General features: G+C 39.9%; 7 protein-coding genes across 8 annotated transcripts; all 7 read left to right on the plus strand.

Annotated features, from left to right (window-relative positions):
* Nucleotides 1-110: 110 nt before the first annotated feature.
* On the plus strand, nt 111-14,018 carry LSM04_002879 (Midasin AAA lid domain 5; the record flags this gene model as incomplete). Its single annotated transcript, XM_067337655.1, has 1 exon — nt 111-14,018. One exon carries the CDS (start codon nt 111-113, stop codon nt 14,016-14,018), a length of 13,908 nt encoding a protein of 4,635 aa, XP_067194711.1.
* Nucleotides 14,019-14,476: 458 nt separating this feature from the next.
* LSM04_003335 (Deoxyhypusine synthase) lies at nt 14,477-15,511 on the plus strand (the record flags this gene model as incomplete). The annotated part of the gene is made up of 1 exon (XM_067337666.1): nt 14,477-15,511. One exon carries the CDS (start codon nt 14,477-14,479, stop codon nt 15,509-15,511), a length of 1,035 nt encoding a protein of 344 aa, XP_067194717.1.
* A 477-nt stretch (nt 15,512-15,988) lies between these two features.
* Nucleotides 15,989-16,807, plus strand: LSM04_005478 (uncharacterized protein; the record flags this gene model as incomplete). Its single annotated transcript, XM_067337678.1, has 1 exon — nt 15,989-16,807. The coding sequence occupies one exon, from the start codon at nt 15,989-15,991 to the stop codon at nt 16,805-16,807; it is 819 nt and encodes a 272-aa protein (XP_067194752.1).
* Nucleotides 16,808-17,304: 497 nt separating this feature from the next.
* Nucleotides 17,305-17,757, plus strand: LSM04_003885 (uncharacterized protein; the record flags this gene model as incomplete). Its single annotated transcript, XM_067337690.1, has 2 exons — nt 17,305-17,522; nt 17,562-17,757. The coding sequence occupies 2 exons, from the start codon at nt 17,305-17,307 to the stop codon at nt 17,755-17,757; spliced, it is 414 nt and encodes a 137-aa protein (XP_067194724.1).
* A 362-nt stretch (nt 17,758-18,119) lies between these two features.
* LSM04_002571 (uncharacterized protein) lies at nt 18,120-18,686 on the plus strand (the record flags this gene model as incomplete). Its single annotated transcript, XM_067337701.1, has 1 exon — nt 18,120-18,686. One exon carries the CDS (start codon nt 18,120-18,122, stop codon nt 18,684-18,686), a length of 567 nt encoding a protein of 188 aa, XP_067194709.1.
* Nucleotides 18,687-19,177: 491 nt separating this feature from the next.
* On the plus strand, nt 19,178-21,920 carry LSM04_000805 (uncharacterized protein; the record flags this gene model as incomplete). Of its 2 annotated transcripts, XM_067337715.1 has the most annotated exons (2): nt 19,178-19,479; nt 19,583-21,920. In XM_067337715.1, the coding sequence occupies 2 exons, from the start codon at nt 19,178-19,180 to the stop codon at nt 21,918-21,920; spliced, it is 2,640 nt and encodes an 879-aa protein (XP_067194686.1). The 2 variants fall into 2 exon arrangements, with proteins under 2 accessions (XP_067194686.1, XP_067194685.1); XM_067337714.1 differs by having other exon boundaries at nt 19,178-19,588.
* A 696-nt stretch (nt 21,921-22,616) lies between these two features.
* On the plus strand, nt 22,617-23,816 carry LSM04_007145 (uncharacterized protein; the record flags this gene model as incomplete). Its single annotated transcript, XM_067337726.1, has 1 exon — nt 22,617-23,816. One exon carries the CDS (start codon nt 22,617-22,619, stop codon nt 23,814-23,816), a length of 1,200 nt encoding a protein of 399 aa, XP_067194780.1.
* Nucleotides 23,817-24,076: the final 260 nt, after the last annotated feature.

Raw genomic sequence — 24,076 nt, forward strand, 5'->3', positions numbered from 1 at the left:
TATTATTATTATTATTATTATTATTATTATTATTATTATTATTATTACCTCCTTATGTATGTATGATTCTCTCTTTTGCTTTTATTTGATGTTATTAATTTTAAAAGACAATGATTTTGACGCCGACAAGCGAGCGCAACCTTAACAATCTAAAAGTAGCCTTGAAATCTTCAAGAGCAGTTCTAATTCAAGGTGAGATAGGATGCGGGAAGAGCTTTTTGGCGAACACTCTTGCAGAGAGTTTTGGTGCCAAGGATACCATGATACAGGTTAATGTTGATGATTCATTTGACAGTAAGGACCTACTGGGGAAATTTTCTGCTACAGATACCCCTGGTGCGTTTGAATGGATACCTGGACCGCTTACTTCTGCAGTAGAAAATGGATATTGGTTTCTTACAGAAGACATTAATCTAGCCTCCTTTGATGTCTTCTCTGTTCTTCTTTCACTACTTGAAGAATCAACTCTTTTTCTACCAGAGAAGAACCGACGTATTGAAGCTCATCCAAATTTTAAGATTATAGCTACTCAACAACTTCGTGCGGTTGGTGATACCTTTACTACACGTAAAAGTAATTCAATCCCTTTTGCAGAACTTTGGGGAACAGTTGTAATGGAAAGTTTACCTCCAGATGAAATCTGCACGGTCGCAACAACTCTCTACTCTGTACCCCGAAGCATCGTCTACAATTTAGCTACCTTGTTATCTACACGTACAGGAGCTCCTTTGGTGACATTGCGATCTCTGCTTAAATGGTGTAGACGTGTGAATAAGAGAGCTACTCTAGGAGATTCTCCTGATGGGTTTATTTCTTCAACTGTTCGTGAATTAATGTTTCGTGAAGCATTTGATTGTATCCTTGCCGGATATCCTACTGGAAATGACCTTATTTCTTCCATGATATTGTTAGCAGATGCTATAGGTGTATCACCAAACGTTGGAGAAACACTTGTAAAAGAAAGCAGACCAGATATGAATTTAGGGAGAGATTATTTTACAGTTGGTCGTGTTACTATGCCTTTATATAATTCCTTAATTCATATGAGAGAGAGTCGTGTTGCCTTTGCTGCCACAAAGCATGCGATGTCTCTTTTAGAACGAATAGCTGTTGCTGTAGATGCTGGTGAAAATGTTCTTCTTACCGGTGAAACAGGTGTTGGAAAAACTTTTATCGTACAGTTTCTTGCTGACCAAATTGGACAAAATTTAATAGTTCATAATCTTAACCAGCAAACTGATACAAGTGATTTTATGGGAGGTTGGAAACCTTTGGACGTGAGTGTTACTGTAAGAGCTGCCTACCATAAATTTGTAGAGCTTTTTTCACAAACTTTTAATGCTTCTAAAAATGTCCAATTTTTAGATGCTCTTCAAGCTGCTATAAGAAAATGTTCTTGGCTAGCTGTAGTTAAACAGATATTAAAGGGTTATAATACGTTTAAATTGAAAAATTCTCGACAACCCTTTACGGAAGAGATAGTTAATGAATGGTTATCTCTGGAAAAAACTTCTTTGGAACTTTTGGATACACTTGAAAAAACAAAGACAACTTTTGCCTTTAAATTTGAAGAGGGTTCTTTGGCTAAAGCATGGAGAGAAGGATCTTGGATTCTTTTAGATGAACTTAATCTCGCAACAACAGAAGTTCTTGAAAGAGTATCTTCTGTTTTAGGAGATGTGGATAATTTGTTCCTTACTGATAAGGGTAGTTGTGAACCTATTAAGAGACATAGAAATTTTAATGTCTTTGCTAATATGAATCCTCCAACTGATGTTGGAAAAAAAGAACTTCCACCATCTCTGCGTTCCAAATTCACCGAATTGTATGTTAATGAACCTTTTGATCGAAATGATATTAACATCGTTGTAACAGAGTATATTGGACATTTAGCAGCTGATTGTAAATCTGAAGAAATAACAACATTCTTTTTAGAATGTGTAGGAAATGCTAAATCTTCACTGTGTTCACTGGATGGTGAAACAAAACCACCGTCGTTCAGTTTAAGAACATTAACACGTGCCCTAACTTATGTGAGAAAGGCTACATCTCAGTATGGGTTTGCACTGGCATTATTTGACGGTTTGATGTTAGGATTTGCTACATCTTTACAACGACAGTTTCATGCTGTGGTTGAGCAACTAATAATAAAAAATATATTTGGTGGTAAACAACCTCCAAAGCCAACTTTACCTCGATGCCCATCTGAAGGAAATTATGTGGCTTATGAACATATTTGGCTTCCAATAGGTTCAAAAGAACCTCAACAAGATGATTCATTTATTCTAACACCAAGTGTTCGTGGTCATTTACTAAATGTCGCTAGAGCAGTTTTTGCTGATAGACCTGTACTTCTTGAGGGACCTACATCATCTGGTAAGAGTTCTATGGTAAAATATCTTGCAGAAATGACTGGTCATAAGTTTGTTAGAATAAATAATCATGAAAGTACTGAAATTCAAGAATATGTTGGACATTATGTTTCTGATGAACGTGGAAAGCTTCGTTTTGTTGATGGTATTCTTGTAGATGCAGTACGTAATGGTTATTGGGTAGTATTAGATGAATTAAATCTTGCTCCTACAGATGTTCTTGAGGCACTTAACCGTTTATTAGATGATAACCGTGAGTTATTTATAGCAGATACTCAAGAAACAGTAAAACCTCATCCTCATCTTCGTATATTTGCAACACAAAATCCTGCAGGTATATATGGAGGTCGAAAACTCTTATCAAGAGCCTTTCGTAATAGATTTTTGGAAATTACGGTAGATGATATCCCTACAACAGAGTTATGTACAATTTTATGTCAACGCTATTCTCTTAATACAAGCTTTGCAGAAAAGATGGTTGAAATTATGATATCACTTCAATTACGACGTCAAGCTTCACAAGTATTTGCTGGTCGTCATGGTTTTATAACTCCACGAGATTTGTTTAGATGGGCTGAACGTTGTCCTGAAACTTACCAAGAAATGGCAGAACATGGATTCCTTTTGTTGGCAGAAAGATGTCGTAAAGTAGAAGAACGTCAAATTGTAAAAGATGTTATTGAATCTGTTACAAAAACCGAGTTAAATGAGGATGCCGTTTATTCTCCAGAACATTGGCCATATGTTGAAGAGTTTTATAAACTTTTGGAAAGTGGAATAGTTGATGAGTTCGGTATTGTTTGGACAGAATCAATGCGTCGTCTTTTTACAGTTGTTGGAATTTGTCTACATCATAAGGAACCTGTATTATTAGTTGGAGAAACAGGTAGTAGTAAAACAACAGTATGTCAACTTTGGGCTGCACTATTAAAACGTCGTCTTAGCATAATAAATTGTCATCAACACAGTGAATCATCTGATTTTCTTGGAAGTCTTCGTCCTGCACCTCCTGATCAAAGAAATAAAGCAATTTTTGAATGGAGAAATGGTCCTCTTGTAGAATCTATGATAATTGGAGGTATGTTTGTACTTGATGAAATTTCTCTTGCTGAGGATAGTGTTCTTGAAAGGTTAAATAGCGTTTTAGAACCTTCACGCGTTATAACGCTTGCAGAAAAAAGTACGGCAGATGTTATCTTTGCACATGAAGATTTTCGAATACTTGCAACTATGAACCCGGGAGGTGATTTTGGTAAAAAGGAACTTTCACCTGCTCTTCGAAATCGATTTACCGAAATATATGTTCGTCCAACTACAAATAAAGAAGAAGTTACCTTAATTCTATCTAAACGATTAATACCATGTCTTGAACCTTGGGCAGAAAGGATGGCAACTCTTTTATGTGATACTGCAGAGGCTACAAGAGTTTCAGGAACTCCTCAACATATTAGTATTCGTGATATTATTGGATGGGTCTCTTTTATGAATGCTGCAAATAATCATTGTGAAGATGGTATCGCATTTTTACATGGGCTTGATGCTGTTATACTTGATGGTATTGGGGTTGGTACAGGTCAAATGGATTTTGGAGAGCGTAAATTGCGTGATATTTGTCTTGAAAATGCAAAGAAACTTTGTGGTTTAGATGATTCATGTTTGGAAATACCTTTTTGGGAATTATTTGATGGAATAGAAGAACCTAAATTACCACCTGCAATGGAAAGAAGATTTTTCTTTGGAGCTCCTTCTACACGTAAAAATTTGTCAAAACTTATTCGTGCAAGTATAATGCGTAAGGCTATTCTCTTGGAAGGAAGTCCAGGAGTTGGTAAAACGAGTATTGTAGAGGCATTAGGTTCTGCCTTTGGTAAACGTGTTGTACGTATTAATTTAAGTGAACAAACTGATATTATGGATCTTTTCGGTACATACTTACCGTGTCCCTCTTCTGATGAATCTGAAGGTACTCAGTTTTCATGGTCTGATGGTGTTCTTCTTCAAGCACTTAAAATTGGATGGTGGGTTATCCTTGATGAATTAAACCTTGCAAGTCAAGCTGTTCTTGAGGGTCTTAATGCTCTCCTAGATCATCGTTCAGCCGTTTTTATTCCAGAATTAGGAGAAGAGTTTCATGCAGCTGAAGATTTTCGAGTTTTTGCATGCCAAAATCCACTTATGGAAGGAGGTGGACGAAAAGGTTTACCTCGTAGTTTTTTAAATCGTTTTACAAAAGTTCGAATAGAACCATTTGAGGTAGAAGATTTAATGTCTATTGCGCTTGCGGTAAGTCCTAATATTGATGAGACAGTATTAACACAGATGGTACATTTTGTAGGGGAACTAAATCGTGACATAATGGTTCGTCGTGTCTATGGAACTCGTGGGAGTCCCTGGGAATTTAATTTACGTGATGTTCTTAGATGGGCAAAAATGATGGAATCATATCATATAAGAGATAAACCATGTGAATTTATAGAATCTTTATTTGTGCAACGTATGCGAACAGATATTGACAGAGAAAGAGTTCGATTATTGGTGAAGCGGTACTTTGGGGATGCTTTAAATGAGGTAAGAAGTAAAGAAGAATCTGATTTTATAATATCTGATAATGCTATTTTCTTTGGAGGTTCATTTTTAACACATCGAACACAAGAACCAGTTTCTTTAACTAATGCTATTTCACCGTTAATACTTCCTTCTCAAGCTGCTGTGATTCGCTCTATTCTTACATGTACAGAGCTGAATCAATTTTGTCTATTGGTGGGACCAAGTGGGTCTGGAAAAACGTATTGTTTACGTACAGCAGCAGCATTAGCAGGTGCTCGTCTTGTTACTTTTTCAATGAATGCAAGTTGTGACACCGTAGATCTTCTTGGTGGATTTGATCAAGTGGAAGGTAAACAAGGTCAGTTTGAGTGGCGTGATTCTCTCATTTTAGAGGCAATGCAATCTGGAGATTGGCTTGTACTAGATAATGTGAATTACTGCAATGCTAGTGTTCTTGATAGACTTAACCCTCTTGTGGAACCAAATGGAATGCTTTCAGTAAATGAACAGGGTCTTGTAGATGGACATGTTCGACTTGTATGGCCTCACCCAAATTTTCGTCTTTTTGCCACACTTGATCCAAAGTATGGTGAAATATCTAGAGCTATGCGTAATCGTGCGGTGGAACTTTATCTTCCTCCTGTTTCTATTCCCTCACTTGAAAGTATTGCCCTCGCTGGGGCTTCCTCCTCTTGCAGGATTATTGAAGTACATGATAAATTAACCCGTTACCACCGTGAATTTGTACTAACTGGATTTCATGCCGATTCTAATTTACCATTATCACCACAACTCTTAGATGCTCTTGCAGCAGGGGCACCGAACATGTTTACATTGTTGAAAACTGCTGCAATGCTTCCACCGGACGCCACTTTGGAGGATCTGAAGTCTGCTTTACTTCACAAATACATTCAAAATCGATCTGGACATTGGAGTACTAAAAAGGCTGAAATTTTGGAGGCACTTGAGAGAATCGTAATGAAAGAGGAAGTAAATGAACGTCAGAGTTGTTTCCCTCCTATAATGGATCTTTTATCTGCTATGAGTCTTCAAAAGGAAGTGCAAGAGGAGGAGGAGGATGAGAGTATGGAAGCAGCATTAATACGTATACGAGTCCAGCGAAGTGGTTTGGCTCTTAAAACTTTGCTATCAAAGAAGGATGGTTCCGTTTTTAAATATTCTCCTCGTGACTTGTCATTATTCTTTCTACTTGAACAATGCTCTGATAACATTTCAAGTGAAATGCTAAAGTCTACTCGGAACCAATTTATTTCAAATTCATTGTCAACAATTCTTTCGGAGAATGAAATTTCTGAAACATTGCTTCTACTTTCATCAGATTACAATTGTAATTCCTCTGAATATCTTGAAACGTTATGGTGTCGTTCTCAATATGTATTAGGACCTCATTCTACGTGGATACAAATGTTGCGTAGTGCCCGTATATTGATTTCAGATTCTCCAATACTTAACACCTCTTTTCAACGTATGCTTAGTACACTGTTAGAAGTTATAGAAGATGTTGTATCTCCACAATTGCAACAACGTGTATGGCGTTACCTTAACCCATTACTATTACTACTTTTTCCTGATTTAAGTTCATCTTTTCAGGTAAGTGCCAATAATTTTGTTCCTTTGGTAACAAACGTAGCACTACTTCGATCTGTTGCAAAAAAGCAAAATATATTCGATTGTAGTACCTTAGTTAATACTATGGATGAATTTTTAGCATCACTTCGACGCTATCTTGATTTACCGTATCAACTCGTATCAGAGAAATCTGCCATACAGCAGAGTATTATCCGTCCTCACATAACAACTGTAGATGAACGTTCTACTCTTGCAGCATGGAATAAAGCTGCAAATGCTGTAAAACTAGAAAAACAAGAAAAATTACTAAAATCCATGTGGGATACAGCGATTTTTCGAGCAGAATTTAATTTAATACAACATCTTCATTATGTAAGTAAAGGAGTTTCTGGTTTTTCTACAAGTAATTTACAGAGTGAGATTTCTCAATTTATTGACTTGTATTGTACAAAACTTCGTGTTTTACCGGATATTGAAATTGCTTTATGGAAAGAAGTACTTTCTCTTCGATTACAAGATGATGGAGATCATAAAGCTCTTATTGCCTTAGTACCATTACTAAAGACTCATTTTATGACACGTCATGGTCTTAATTCTGGTCGTCATTGTTTACATGGTTCTTGGGCAGGTGCCACATATGATGCTCTTGGGTATGCCGCAGAAGTCTCTGTTATCTCTATTGGTTCAAAGAAGTCTCCACATACAGAAATTATGACAGGATTATTAAATTTTTACCGTGTACTACCTGTTAGAGGAATGAATCCTTTTGAACAGTGGGAACTTAATGGCATGGAAGATCTATTTGCATTACTAAAGATTTGTGTTCCACATCTCTTTAAAAATATGGAGGAAAAAAATACGTTAACTAAACATGTACCAACTTCCATATTACAAGTAATGAATTTAGTACGTGAAGTCTTAAACTCTTCTTGTACAGATTCCGTTATTACTTCTATACGTCCTCTTCTAGAGATTTTTATAAGTAATGATGGTTGTACACCAAATGATTCTCTTCTACGTGTGGCGCTGGTGGAAGCCTTAAGATGTCGATTGCTTCTTCCAACATCTCCAATTGATCCCATGTATAAGTGGTCTGTGAAAAAGACGATCGCACAAGAAGAATTAGAGCGTTTTTCACGTCTAGAAGAGGCGTTTAAGTGGTCTGAAGAACTTGCTATGCGTACTGGAAGTAAACAGCGATCTCTTGTATGTGAAATTCAGAGAATAGAAAAAATGATGCTTGTTACAGCGTCCAAAAAGAGTGTAGTACGTCCTGATTTAACTGGTGCTAGGTTTGCTCAAATGGTGAGTTTATTACATCAAATATGTTCTACAATGATGTCTGATGATCGTCTCGCAGTAGTATTAACAGAAGGACGACCTGAGGTGTCTGCAGAGAGAGGAACATGGAGTGAATTATTATTTCAACAACTTCATGAGGTGTTAGAGAGTTTTGGTGGTTATGAGGATGTTACACTTACTGTAGCAGAACCTGCACTTTTTGCATCTTTAGCAGCACATGTTAGTTGTCTTTTAAATACTCCAGTTCATAAAGGAAATGTACTCTTTGGAAGAACAGAAATTACACGAATGATGCAATTTCCATTACTTTGTGTATCATCACCTACGCTACCATCCCCTGGTACACAAGCCTTACAACACCGTTTAACATATTTAGATTCATGTTTGATGTTGATTCAAAGTACCCCTGCTCAGGTCTTGAACCGTGATTTTGTAGAAAATCTTTTTTACCTCTACCGAGATTTTCACCGTACAGTTGAGGAACTTGAAGCTAAAGAGCGTCGTGAACAGGAGATGGCAGTTTTATACGCAGAGAAAGCTATTACCATTGAAGGAGATGATGAGAAACATCTACGAATGCTAAAAATGTTATTCCCAAGTTATGAGGAAGAGTTTATCCGCATGCGTGATGCAGAAGAAGAGAGTAATGGAATAAGTAACGTTACATCTACTGCAACAAATTCTCATCCTTCACTATTGAAATCCTCTTCATTAGATCGTGCAGGACGACATGCACGTATTATGTTATCAGGACCACAAGGAGCACGTTATCTTCGTCGTCTTCTTGATACACATTATCAATTCTTTGAAAAACTATTATCGCAAGAAGATATTTCTGTTTTTGACGGTGAAAAGGCATTACAAGCTTTTAAGTCTCGTTTTGATGTTCTTTCCTCTGAATTACGCCGTGTTGGATGTAATGGTATGTCAGAAAATGGCATGATGCTTACTGCAGGAGATGAACAGCTCCTTCTTGGAGGCTTTGCCGCACGTACTGTATTACTAATGAAGGAATTAGAGTCTACGGAGGTATCACTTGAGGAGAAACGAATGAGCGGGTTTAATATATTTACAGATCCTGTACCATCGGAATTACGTTCGTTTAGTGTGGCTTTGCAGGTACTTATAAATGCCGTTGAGGAATTACGTGCAGCTTATCCAGATACTCCATCTCTTCATCGATGTTCACGAATTGCGGCGGGAATTGCCGCAATGCCCGCCCTCACCACTCCACTTATGAAAATTATGACAGGTTGTGAAATACTCTTGCGAGAGTGTTATGAATGGGAACGTAATGCATCTCGTGATACATCTATCCTTAAACACATGACAGATCTTTCTTCCTTTGTTCTGCGATGGAGAAGACTTGAACTGCATTGCTGGTCACAGGTATTTCGAGCGAAACGAGAAGAGTGGGAATTAAAAGCAAGCATGCATTGGTTTGTATTATTTGACCTCATTGATGCTGGTCGTCCAATACCTGAAGACGAACCCCAAGAACGTTCCTTGGAGTTTTTCCGTCATTGTATGGAATTTATGTGGGCATCTCACTATGGTGATTTTCATGTACGTCTTCGTCTACTAAAGGCCTTTGCTCTTCATCTTGTTGCCTCCGCCCCATCTTCCTTCTCACCTCTTGCTAATGTAGCGATGCATTTATCGGACTTCTTTAGTCAATTTTCTCAATTGGTATCGGATAAATTGCAACATGCATTAGGACCTCTCGAGGAGGATATGGAGGCGTTTGCTCGTATTATGCGGTGGGAGGATTCCACGTATTACGCGGTGCGGGCTACCGCAGAGAAGTCTCATCTTAAAATGGGACGTGGATTGGCAGAATTGGATGATATTTTACGTACACCTGTGTTAGGCATCATCTCTGGTGAGGAGCAACGCTGCGAGGATGATATGGCCATGGGCTTTATTCTTCCTTCTGTACAGTTAGATAAAAATAAAAACCGTACCAACAAACAGAAGAAGAGTAAAAACCATGGCAATAATGATAGTAGTAATTCATCAGCTGGATCAAAGAGGAAACGTTCAGGAAAACCAATTAAGACTGAAGGACCACCAGTAGAAGAGGATAATGACGACGTGGATGATGATACATCAAAGACAAATGACTCAATAACTCAAGGAATGGAATTTCTGCGTTATGCCTCTGAGGAAATTGTGGAACGTGTAAAAGAATTACGGAGTCCAGGAACTACACAAAGTCAAAAATCACGTGCCCTCAAGACACTTTTTAACGTTATGGAAGAAAAGGGAGTTCCACACACACATGTAGAGCAAGTTTCTTCATGGGAAGAATTATTTACCTCGACCAATGCTCTCTTAGCATGCCGTAGTAAATATGGACATCTTACTATAAGTCATCAAGTCGGAGAAGCTGCTCTTGAACACTATCGTTCTGCACGTTGGTTACAACGTATGCGTGATGCTGAACGACATCCACACAAGGATCTTAGTGGGGCTCAGGCAAAACGTGGAACAGGTACAGTGGAATCTTTATTCGCTCTTGCAGTGGAAGAAACAGAATTGGTTAGTAATCTTTACGAGGTACGACATCAAGTATTATTACTGCGAGATTGTGTGGCCTCTTGTGAGGAGTATGTTGTACCAGGTGGTGGTAAACTCCTTCAATCATCTCTAGATATCTGTGTTCAACTTCAGTGTTTCTTACATGACACCAGATGGATTCTTCAAGAGCGGGTGTTTGAGTTGGAAAGTGCTCGTGGTCATTTAGAGGAACTCTGTTGTACTACAGATGAACTATGGAAACTATGTCTTATTTCAGATACACAACGCCGTACAAATGTTCCAGTGGCGGATTCACTCATTGATCAGCATATTGCATTACTTGAAAGACTACGTGAACTTTGTACTCGTTTGGGCAACACAGATGTTGGTTGTGTAAGTGCTGCGGCTTCGGCGTTATGTACTTCACTTAGTGAAATACTAACCCAAAATCCTGTATTAGAACGTCGAGAAAATGAAATGAAACGTGTCCGTGTGGAAAATGAGAGTGATTGGTTACAGAATTTGCAAGAAACGCTTAACGACTTGGATACTGTATTTTTGAAAAATAATATGAATAATTGTAATAATGGTCATGGTTCTCCTTATTCTGTGTCTTCGTTTGTTACGGCAGAACGCGGAGAGGAGAAAGGTGCAGAAGTTGGAGTCTATCATAACTATGCTGTGGCTATGCGAGAACTTTGTAAAGATTCCCATCGTCTCATGTCATCTATGCAGACTTTACTACATGACCAGAGAAAGGAGCGGGAAATGGCTTCTACAATTCGTCATGAATTATTAAAGCGTTTGGAGACTAGTATTTTACGTATGGATGCACTTATGGAAAAGAGTACGATGGCCCTGCAGGCTCAATCACACCTTGGTCTCGTCCTCGCACGATTACTCTCTATTCTTCTTAAAAAAGGTTTCTGTAAACCAGAAGACGCCGATGACGAGGATGACGACAACGGGGATGGAGATGGGGATGGTGAACAGCAGGAGGGAACTGGCATGGATGACGGTCATGGTGAGAAGGATGTAACCGATCAGATTGAGAATGAGGATCAATTAATGAATATGAAGGACAAGGAGGAGCATGAGCAGGAGGAAAAGAAGGAGGACGAGAATGACGGTAGTGAGGGCGAAGATAATGCTGCAGATGTAGAGACGGACTTTAAGGGCGAAAAACAACAACGTGAGGAGTCGCAGGAGAAGAGTGATGATGATAGCAATGATGGAGATGAGTCAGAGAAAGAAATGGGTAGTGTGGATGGAGATGAGGCGCAGGAGCGTAAACGAACTAAAAAGGACAAGAATGACGGAAATGATATGGAGAGTGATGATGGAGACAACGCAGAGGATGTGCCAGAGGACACACTCGCCAATGAAACTGAAAAGGATGACGCTTTGGATGAGAATGACGATGAGGAAACTGGAAACTTTGAAAATCGTGAGGCGGCATTGCGTGATGCGGAGCGTGAACAGCAAGAGGGTGAACACGATTTAGCAGCAGACACCGATGGTATAGAGGATGGGGATGCCGATGATGAACAAGAGGGTAGTAGTATGAATGATGAGGATGCGGAAAGTCAGGCAGATAGCAATAATACAGAGGAAAAAGATGAGAGGGAAAAAGATGATGATGATGATGATGATGATAAGAATAGTCGAACGAGTAAAGATCGAGAGGATGAGGATGGGGCGACAGATGCCTCAAAAGACCCACATGATGCGGAGGAAGAGGATGCAATAGAGGATGATCCCAATAATAATAATAATAATAACTACGATCATGATAACGAAGACGATAATGATGATGATGATGATGCTTCATACAGTGGTGATGATACGTTGCCGGACGAGAATATTCACCACGGCGGCAGACAAGACGAAAACGCCGGTGAAGAGGCCACAGAACAGCAAGAACAGAACGCAGAAGATGCCAAACGACGGGAGGCGGAACAGCAAAAACAACAAGATGCTGCCGGTACAGAAGAACAACAACCGGGTGATGAACAGAAACCGGATGATGCAGGACGGAATTGGAAACGACAGGAAAAGAATGAGGCATCGCAGCGTCGTGATAACACAGAACGGAATGCCTCATCTCGTAATCCGTATCGTGCTATTAAAGAGGCACTGCAGCGACATGAGAGACGGGCACAACAGCTAAACCTGAACCAACACGTTGATGTGAAGAAGCAAAAGATGACACAAGAGGAACAACAAAAACAACAGCGGCAGCAACAAAACAATAACGAAGAACAGGAGACAATTGAAGAGTTTGAGTTTGATGGGGAGGGAGAGCGGGAAGGAATGGCCGCTACGGATGAGAAACCAGTACCTGTTACCGAGGCAGAATCTAATCTACCAGATATGGAAGAAAATAATGACACAAATGATGATAGTGAAGAAGATGAGGAGGCACCAGAGGATACATCTATGCGTCGACGCAAGAAGCAAGCGGATACGAAGCTTGAAATGCATAGTGATGAGGAAAATGATGATTATAAAAATATGAAGGAAAAGAAAGGTAAACAACGAGTTAAGGTGAATTCAAAAAAATCCCGCGAGGATGAAGAAAATGAAGATGATGATGAGTATCAAGAAGAATCTGCTGTAGATGGTGAAGATGAGAAAATGAATCGTGGACGAAAGCTCTGGCAGGAGCAGGTCTCTGCAGTTCAAGGACTTTCACATCACTTATGTGAACAACTTCGCCTTATTTTAGCACCTACTTTAGCAGATAAACTTCAAGGTGATTATAAAACGGGTAAACGACTTAATATGAAACGTATAATACCATATATTGCTTCACAGTTTAAAAAGGATCGTATTTGGCTTCGAAGAACAAAACCTAATAAGCGTAACTATCAGATTTTAGTTGCATTAGATGATTCTTTTAGCATGCACTGTAATAACGCTGGTGTAATGTCGTGTCGAGCAGTAGCCCTTCTTGCAGAGGCCCTTAGACAATTAGAAGTCGGAGAATTGGGTATTGCTTGCTTTGGAAAAGAGACACGTATTGTACATGGCATGGATGAACCTTTCACAGGTGAAAGTGGTCCACAGGCATTTAGTGAAGTTACATTTGCACAAAAGTCAACAAGTCTTAAGTTATTGCTGCAAACTTCGCTTGACTATCTGGATAATGCACGGGAACGCATACGTGGACAAACACGTTCCACCACTGAACAACTACAACAGATGATGTTTATTATTAGTGATGGTCAAATTACAGAAGATCGTGCAGAGTTGCGAAAATTACTGATGCGGGCGGAGGGAAATCGACAAATTGTCGTTTTTGTACTCCTGGATGTGAAGGCGACTTCTCCTTCTAACCCTAATGAAGCCACTAGTATTAATAGTACTGTTAGTACTGCAGAAATAAAGGGAGGGAGCGAAACGGTTTCTGCACCACTCACGGCGAAAGATCTCGCCGGACTCACACCAGCGGAACGTATGCGGCGTCTTAAGGCAGAACGAGAGGCGCGACTCCACCGCGTTCAGTCAAACTCTGTTCTCGACATGCAACTTGTGGAGTTTCGCGGTGGACGTGTTGTGCGGCGTTCATACATGGAGGAGTTCCCGTTTCCGTATTATCTCATTGTGCGGGAGTTGGAGACACTACCAGGCGCTATTGCAGATGCGATGCGGCAGTGGTTTGAACTGCTTAATGTGCAGCATTAAGGGATAGTGAAACTTTTTATCTCTCTGGTGTTGATGTTTCTGTTTGTCAGAGGAAAAGAGAGAGAGAGCGAGAGTGTGTGTGTGTGTGTGAAGGAGTGTGAATAAGAGAAGAGAAAACAAAAAAGAAAATAGGTAGTATCTAACATTATTGGATACCTGTGATAAAGTTCGAATAAAATTAAGTAATCATATACTGTAAAAAAAAAAATAAAGAACGAATTATATATATATGAAATAAATATTAAGTAAAAAATATGGTTAGTATCATTGGTTTTTCCTTTTAGCTTGTTTTTCTCTTCTGCCTTTTTATTATTTAAATGCCACGGCTGTTATTATTATTATTCCTATTTCTCTCTTTCCCTCTCTCTCTCTCTCCCACTCTTTTCGAAATGCATGTGAGGCTAAAAGGGCGATAAAAAAAAGATCTGATAAAAGTTAAGACCAAAAAAGAAACAATCATGACAACACATATGGAACAATCATCAGAGAAGACTTACGTCCCAACAGAACCCATACAAACTATTACGGAAGTCGATTATAGTGATCTTATTAAACTCGACCAGGAGGAAGCAGCGCGACGTGTTCTTGCGGCATATCCTCGTATTGGACTGCAGGCCACAGAACTTGGTCGTGCACGACGTATTGTCCAACAGGCACTCTACCACAAACAAGCCGGTGATACTGTCTTTCTGGCGTATACTTCTAATCTCATCTCTAGTGGATTGCGTGACACTTTTGCTTTTCTCGCGCGGGAGCGGCTTGTGGATGGAGTAATTTCTTCCGCAGGTGGTATTGAAGAGGATGTGATCAAATGTCTTGGCAAGACAGTTATGGGAAGGTTTAGCTTGGATGGGAAAGTATTGCGTAAGCGTGGAATTAACCGAATAGGTAATTTACTTGTTCCAAATAACAATTACTGCGCTTTTGAAGACTTTTTTATGCCTGTACTTAAGGAAATGCACCAATTACAAGTGGAATCCCGTTGGGAGAAAATGACAGCCCCGTCTGATATTATTGCAGCGATGGGTGCAGCTCTTGAGCGGCATCATCCAGATACATGTTCCTCTAGTCTTATATATTGGTGTTATCGCAATAATATTCCAATGTTTTCACCTGCCCTCACAGATGGTTCAATGGGAGATATGATTTATTTTTACAACTTTTCAAAGAAGGGTCTTGTGGTGGATCCAATTGTGGATGTTGTGCGACTGCGTGAGATGGGCCGTCGTAATAATATTCATACAGACAGAGTTAACGGTAAAATTACATGTATTGTACTTGGAGGTGGTCTCCCGAAGAATCATCTATTACAACATGTGGAGTCTCATACAGTGGTGTATGTAAGTACAGGATTATCAGCAGATGCGTGTCCAAGTTCATGTAATGTGGCAGAAGACAGGGCAAATGGATTATTGTCTAGTGATTCTGAAGTGGTGCGTGTACATGGCGATGCTACTTTTGTATTTCCTCTACTTGTGTGTAACAAGGAATAAAGAGAAGTAGAAGAGAGGAGAAAAAGTAAAGAGAAAGAACGGTATTTTCTACGGTATACATTTGACAGGAGAGTTCATATCTATGAAACTAAGGTAGGTCATTTAAAGAATCATTAACATATATATATATATAAGTTATATTTCTATGTTTCTTTGTTTTTATATTGTTTTAACAAAGTCATGCCATGTATTATTCCATTTATACAATTGTTTTTGGTTTTTATTGTTTTCTCTTTTTTTTCTTTTCTTTTCCTCCTCGCACAATCACCTTCTCCTATACGTATATACACACAAACACACAAAGATAGAGGAAGCAGAAAGTAAATCGAATAGTAAAAACACAAAAACAAGAGAAAAGAAAAAGTGACACACGAAAAGTGTTAAAATAATAAATTTTAGCAACATCATCGGAAAAAAAAAAGACAAAAGAAAGAATAAAAAGGAAAAAAAAAAAGAAAAGGATACATCATAAAAGAAATGTCACGATTTTCACTTGTATCATGGATTGTTCTATTAATGGCTACTGTCGTAATTTCTGCAGAGGCGGCCACACAGTCCTATTTACTACAACGCCGTGTTGGTGCAAAAGGAGAATGGGAGCCCATCACTACTCTCACCATCTCCCGCATCTCCGACGCCTCGCCTAAACTAAAGCTCAAACACCCCACAGAGGCGGTGGAACTAACAAAGGAAAAGAAAAAGGCCTTTGCAGAGGCCGTGTTTGTCTACTATCGTCTTATTCGCGAGGATGACACAGACGGCAAAAGTGCCGTTTCTGTCGCCCTCACTCCCTGTTCTATTCTGCGTGGCTTTGAGGCGGTGGATTCCCGTTCCGTTGTGCTGCGGGAGTTGTTGGGCGTTGTTGTTGGCCCCGGCACGACGGCGTGGGGATTGCAGACCACTAGTGAGACAAACGCCTTTCACGCAAAGTTGGTGAACGGGGATGAGTGTGATCGCAGTATTCTTTCACTGTTCCCGCATGTGCGAGTGCAGGCAACTGTGGCTCTGGTGGAGCCCGTGGCACCGCAGAGTGTGCCGGACTACACAGAACTGGATCGTTTAATGCGGAAAGATGACGGGAAGTCCCCGCGTAACCGTCGAAGTAAACGGAAGAGTGGTGTGAAATCGACAAATACACCTCCAGTGTACGGTGAAGAACTACCACCACCACCACAACAAAATGGAGATGATGAAGGGGAAGAGGAAGATAACCGTACGTTTCTGCAGAAGTACTGGCTTTTCCTAGTCATGCCATTTGTGTTTAGCGTAGTCCAGGGTCTTATGGCGAAGAAATAGTATAAGAAGTGATGAAAGAGAAGAGGACACGGAAGAAACGAAAAGAAAAGCGAACAGGAGAGAAAGAGAGGAAGAAGGAGAGAGGTATGTGGAAGGAAAAACAAACAAACAAGAGAAGAAGGTGAAGGAAAAGAAAAGAACAAATCGCATGTGATGATGACGTTGATGGTATTTTATTAGCCTTTTTTTTCCACAAGAAGTATTTCCGCTGTTTGTCCATATGGTATAGAGACATCTGTACCAGATATTTTATCATTAAATAGTGTACAAATTGTTTTATTTTTTCTCCTCTATCTCTTCCTCATCTCTCTCCTCTACTCTACTTGTGTTTCTCTCTCTCTCTCTCTCTCTCTCTCTCTCTCTCTCATGTTTAATAACACGAAAACAAAACAAAAATATATAACATTATTAACTTACCCACATAAAAAAAAAAAGGTGTGTGACACTTTCTTTCTTTCTCTCTTTGTGTGGCACACTAAAAACTTGGAGTGTATCAGATGTCAGACGGCGAAACTCCTCGCGGGCCATTTTACGCTGCCGTGATGGATCATATGAAAAGTTCTAAGGTCGTCATTCAGGAACTTGCGGCGTACTTAACTCATCTACGAGAACATTACGAATATATCCAGCAGAAGTTGAGGGAGTTAACGGAGGAACTATTACAGAATGGTCTTCACCCTAACCTTGCTTCGCTGCGAGAAAAAAGTCAGCAGCTGTCAACTACATTTCATGCGGTAGACCAGTTATAGAAAAGCATGAATAATATACATGAGATGATTCTCACTTTATTTGCTACAGTAAATGCAATTGATAGTGCCCCAGATGTGGCAGGAAAAGCATCTTCATTTTTAGCCTCCTTTGGACTTGCAGTACGGAGTGAACGGGCGAACGCGGGACTGTGCTCTCGAGTCCCTTCATACCCAATGTTAAAGAGTCGCACTCCAAAGTAGTTTCTTGATAATGCACATAATGTCTTTGCTCCACTTTAATCTATCGAAAATTCCTGATATTTCTGGCAGTTTTTTTTTTCTGCCAAGAAACAGAGAAGAAGGCTGAAGGCTGAAGGAAAGGAGGAAATAAATAAGTTGACATAAAGAGGAGTTCTTTCTTTATTTCCTTCCTTCTTTTTTTGTTCCTTTTTCAATTCTTTTTTTGTATAGCTCTTATTTGAAAGATCTCATACTGCTAATTTAATGTAGTTGTCTCTCCTCGTGTTCTCGTTTCGTTTTCTATTTTTTTTTTTTTGCATCCTCTCTTCCTTTCTGCTTGATTTATTTATTTCATTTTAAGGGTGCGTGAGGAACGACGTAGAATGCTGCGAAAGCCATTTCTGCTTTTATGCAAAGGCGCAGGTGCGGCAGTAGTGGGTGGAGCTGGTAGTGGTGATCGCACAGTAACAGAGGAACTGGCGCGAAAGACAAATGATATCTTTTCTATTCGCCGAGCACCGAAGAGTTTATTTGAAGACACAATGCACAGCAATACACTCACAGATCATCCACTAACACACCGAACCAGTCGAGATGAGCTTGCCTATCGCAAGCGCAAATTGACAGAACGTGGGAATTATGAACAGGCGGCGAAGGTGGAAGAAGAGGCGGAGCGGCGTGATGTTGAGGGGCGGGCGGGGGCGGAAACACGGGAGTATTACAGCGCTATTTGTTTTGTGGTGCTTGGCTATTTAACGGCACACGCCGTAGTGTTTAACAAGTACTATCCAGATGATCTGCGCCCAACTTATTCACCGGATCGTGGTTACTCGGATGATGTGGCTGCCCGGCGGCGGGATTTGGAGGAAGTGGATGAATTGGTTGGTTTATCCGTGCTTGAAGGGGTGTTTAGCAAACAAAAGGCTGCCATTAAGAGAGAGCTGGCATGAAGAATATAAATAAAACGAAAAAAAATACAACAGGATGTACCTACCAACATACACACATGCACACATACGTACATACATGCAAGGAAAGTAAGAGAAAACGAAAAAAAAAAGAAAGGGGTAGAAAGAGAAAAAGGGTGAGAGCAAAATCCAAGTTTTATTATGAACGGATTTTTTCAGTTTATTACCTGTATTCCTTTGTTTTGTGTTATTTTTGACGTTATGATTGCTGGATAAGTTATTGAATATATATATAAAGATGTGTTGCGTGCTTGTTGGCGCAGTATCTTGTAGTTTTTTTTTCCTTTTTTTTATCAAATAGTTGTCGCTAAATTTATGCACATTATACGTTCTTTTTTTTTCTGAGCGTGCGTGTTGTGTTTTTCTTCTTCTTTCCCTTGATGTCTTTTTTTTTTTTTTATTGGGTTTGCGAATTACTATTCTTTTTTCTTTCCTTCTTCGTTTTTGAATTTATTTTCACTTATTTCTATTAGATGCAAGGGCCGGTTTCACAACATGTGTGGACTGCCGTGGAGGCGTTCCTCACGACGGGGAACACTGAGGCCGGTGTGTTGCTGCGGGATGAACTCCGCCAGGCGGCATTTACATCAAACATAACTTCACAGGAGATTCCACCACGTATGCTGGCAGAGGCGTTTGTTAAGTATTTTGCAGGATCCATGTCTGCCTCCTCATTACTGTTGGTAGCTATTCTTAATCGTATGTTTTGTTTGCAGTATATTCCAGAAGCGTTATCACGTCCAATCAATGACAGAAGACCATCTGATCTTAGTGAGTTGTTGTTTTTTTACTTGCAATCGCTACGTACACCACAGCTTCCAGAAACCGTCTTGACACAATTATATTTATCTGTCATCACTGTTGCTACTTCAATCCAGTGTTAATGTTATAGAAGGATTGCTGAATGTTTTTGGATCAACTGTACCAACTGAGATATCAGAAGTGCGTCTCTTTATGAAATTGTTTTCTGCTGTAATGAGTGTGTTAAGTGATCGTCGGGTATCAATAGGACCCATACGCCGTTCAACGCAACGATTATGTGTACAAAATAGTATGAGTCTTGTCCTTACTTCTATGCCTATAGAAGATTTAAGTATACAGGCAATTATTATTACACAAGGAGTAACATTCTTAACAGAATGTACGGTTAATGATGCACAAGATATCGCCCCTTTGTTTTGGTCTCAACTCCCTTCTTCACTGTTTTGGAAATCTGCAATAGAACAACTGCAAGGCGGTACGGCAAGTGAGTCTGTACTGGAGGCTATTACTACTATACTACGTTCTCTTACGATACTTGATACAACGGCTGTAACCCTTTTACAATCTGCACTGGCAGCTGTTCATAGTGAGGGAACACAAGCACCATTATCGCACATCTGTTGTGTGATTGCATCCGTATTGGAGTCTTCTGTAGAAACTGTGGTGGTACAACTTGGACCTGAAAATGAGTTATATCAGGCTTTAGCGTTATCCGCACAAGTGCTACGGAGTGTGTTAGCAGAACCAACAAGCACAGAAGTGATTATGCAATTATCAGCATCATTATCATCATCACAGTCATTGGAAACTTTGCTTGTGGTGTGTGAGGGACTAAGTGTGCTTGCACAAGCGCTGACACCACTCTCTGTGCCTGTAATGGATGAAACAGACGATCCAGAAGACTTTGCCATGATAGTGGAGGATATTCGTAAAACAAATGAGTGTAAATTAGAGGCATTAAATCGATTGCGAGAATTTGTGGAAAGTTGTCAGATGGCGTTACTTGCATGGTTGGGACGTTTATCTGCTTCTGATATCGCAGATATTGCAATGTACTTGTCTGAAAATGACGGGGATGAATTTGCGGTTCGACATGATGAATTTTCAATTACACTCTTTGTAACGTACGAGCGGTTGTGTCGATTGTTATTGCCAGTACGGCATTTGGGAGTACAGACAGTAACAAGAGAAGGTTATCTCATCGCAGCAGTCTGGGATGCTGATCTTTCTTATCAAGCATTAGTAGCTCAACATGGTAAATTACATCATCAAGAAGAACAAGGACTACAACAACAACAATTAGGAGAAGAAGCACTAAGAGTATTAGTAAAAAATGCTCCACTTTTCCCTGTTGTGTCACGTCGCTATAAAGATCAATGGAGAGCGGATCAGATTTCTAATATAGTTTCTGTTTTAATAGAATTATTGCGGGAATCTGTGATGTCATTCAATAATGTTGTGGTTGCTGCTGCTATTAGCAAGGCACTACGGCAGTTGGGTATCTCTCCTCTACACTACGTGATGGAGAGTCTTTGGAATGGTGTATTACTACCATGTGGTGAGGACAAAACACCACGATGGGAACTCGCATCCCATTTGGCATTACTTATGAATCAGAGTAATATGGAACTCTCATGTGGATGTTTTGATGCTGAAGGACTGGATGATCTTACACGTGTAGAACTTAACTCTTGTATAGTGAGATCTTTACAGGATGTATGGTGTGTTTTGCATGTATTACAACGTATTGAATATGATGCTGTTCAATGTTATCGTGCAGCTGAACGAATAGCCGCATGGGTTCAACGTACAATTCATGCAGGTGCACCAGAGTGGAAGATATATGAAGGAATGGTTAGAGAATGGTCTGCAGTGAATCCTCTGCACTTTTGTGTTTTGTGGAGATTAGTGCGTCCAATGGAATTGTTAGTGGCATCAGAAATTCTCATAAGTGCGTTAGAAACATTTATGACACAAATAGAAAAGAATGGGGATTTTGAATGGAGAAGTGAGAAAGACTGTTTTTCACTCTATGTGTTGAATACACTTTCACAGAGTCCAAACGCCCCACGACTTCAGCGTGTTCTTATTTCGTTATTGCAGTTTTTCACCTGCGCAGGCGAGAAGAATAGACTTTTCCGTCTTTCTGCGGTGATACATGGGGGTTATGCACTTCTTCAGGGACGTTGTTGTTGTCCTTCTCTTATTCTTGAGGTGTTCTGTGCGGCGGTGAGGGAGTACTCTGGTCTTCATCAAGCAATGGCTTCACTCACATTAAGTAATGAGAAAGATGAAGAAGAAGCGTTAATGCTCTCGTTGTTGTCTGAACTTGCAAAGTTGGGCGAGGTGGCTCGAATGGTAGTGGAGTTACCACACGATGCTCCACGGTGGCTTTATGCGGTACGAAATGCCGTGGATGAGTTTGAAGTTCAACGAATTTTGAAGGAAGGTTGATTATTTTTGTTGTTTTGTTTTGTATTTTGTTTACGTATAACATGTCCTTCTCTCTCTCTCTCTTTGTGTTTTATTATTATTCATTATTTAAAATACTCTGTGTTTATCTATCCATCTACATTTGTATGTGTATGTGTGTCTTCCCATGCATGTATCTCTCTATTGTGGTATAACCTCTGGAATTTGCTTTGTTTCTTCTTTCTTCTTTCTTTTGTCTTTAAAGTGGTTCTTGAAGGAGTCTCACTATTTGGAGGCGGCTCTTGACGCAGTAATCGCAGCCTTCGCTTTCATTTCCTCTTTACTACTTTGGCTCCACTAGTATTTCTATTTTTAAAAGTTTTTCTTCCTTACTGATAGTTTCATTTTTTTTTTTAAATTTTCTCTTTTATTTTCCTTTGTTCCTTTGTTTTTTTACTATTATTTTGCGGCGTAATCCCCTCTCCCATCTGTTGGCATATCTGTATTCTGGGCATTGCGCTGTGAACATTACCCCAGAGGGAATATAGATCAAGAGCAATTTCTTTCTTTTTTGTTATATATATATATATATATATATATATATATATATTATTATTATTATTATTATTATTATTATTATTATTATTATTATTATTATTGTTATTATTACTCTTTTATACCTGAGGTTTCACGTGCAGTTTTTTTTTAAACTAACGTATTATCCTTCTTGCTATTGCGATGCTCCCACAGTCACCTAAAGGTGCGCTGACAACGTATATGTGGAGTAGTGCTCCTCCTAGTGGTGATATGCCTCCACATGGCTGTTGTCACTCTTTGGTTAATTACAAGGATGAGTTTCTTGTTCTCTTTGGCGGTGGTGCATTGCATTATGTGTATAACGAGGTTCATTGCTTTGACTTAAAGACATGTAGGTGGAAATACAAGGAAACAATTAACAGTGATATTGTTGCCCCACGTATTAGTCACTCCGCAGTAGTTTATGGTGATAACATGTATGTCTATGGTGGGCAGGATTTACATATGCCTGCGTCATTTTCAGATGTTCTTATTTTAAATCTTATTACCTTTACCTGGTCGTGGTTACACATGGCACCACCAGAACCAGATGGTCCAGGAGATAGAAGACTCCACACCGCACACATTTACCAAAATCGTATGTATGTACTTATGGGCGAACCATGTAATACATCTAACAGTTTCTGGTATTTAGATCTTGATACCCACACCTGGCATGTAGTACAATCCCTTGGAAACTTTGGGAAACCCATTCTTCCCTTGTTGGGTCACAGTGCACAAGTAGAAGGGGATTTTCTCTATGTATTTGGTGGCTACCGCGCCAATACGGCTTCCCAGACGGGCGGCCTTGTCTACAGCAACTCGCTCTTTCGTTATCACTTTCCAACGAATATGTGGCAGGAAATTGCCTCCTGCGGCGCCCCACGTCCCCCACCGCGTTATTCCTGCGTGATGGCACTACTCGGCGGCCGTGTTTACATCCACGGCGGTGATACCGACGGGGAGGAGTACTTTGATGACTTTTGGTGCATTGACACAACGGCGGCCGCCCCGCATTGGATGGATCTCACGTTATGTGGCGGAAAGGCCCGGCCGAGTGCCCGCAGTGGACACGCCTCCGTCGTGGCGCAGGGATCTCTCTTAATATTCGGCGGGGAGTTGCCGGGGGACACGGATGTGGTGTACTACTCCAATCGCCTCTACCGCTATCCACTGGGACTGTTTACACATCTCTCCCTCACCGAGTTAACCCTGCGTTGGCTGGCGAAGCTGAATCCGGTGAATTTGCGGGTACTGCAGGAACGTATTCCACATCGATTACGAGTAGCACTGCTGCAGGGATCATGTGCGTTTGAAAAGGAGGACATAGATGATCTTATGCCGTGTACGCGGATACTATAAAAAATGCTTTGGCAAGAAGAAGATGAAAAACAAAAACAAAAATGAAGAAAAAACAAAAGCAAAAGAAAAAAAAAACACAAGGTAATCTGAGAAGGATATGGAAGGAGGAGTGAATGCTCAAAGTGAGAAGGAATAGAAGATGATGTGTAGAGAATGTAATTAGTGATGGTACGAAAAAGAAAAGCAAAAAAAAAGTGGAAGTAAGAGAAACATTGCTCAAAGCACCATTCACCAGTTTTGATATAACCATCTATTATCCA

The sequence above is a fragment of the Trypanosoma melophagium genome (assembly GCF_022059095.1).
Source record: "Trypanosoma melophagium isolate St. Kilda chromosome Unknown ctg10segment3, whole genome shotgun sequence".
Lineage (NCBI taxonomy): Eukaryota > Euglenozoa > Kinetoplastea > Trypanosomatida > Trypanosomatidae > Trypanosoma > Trypanosoma melophagium.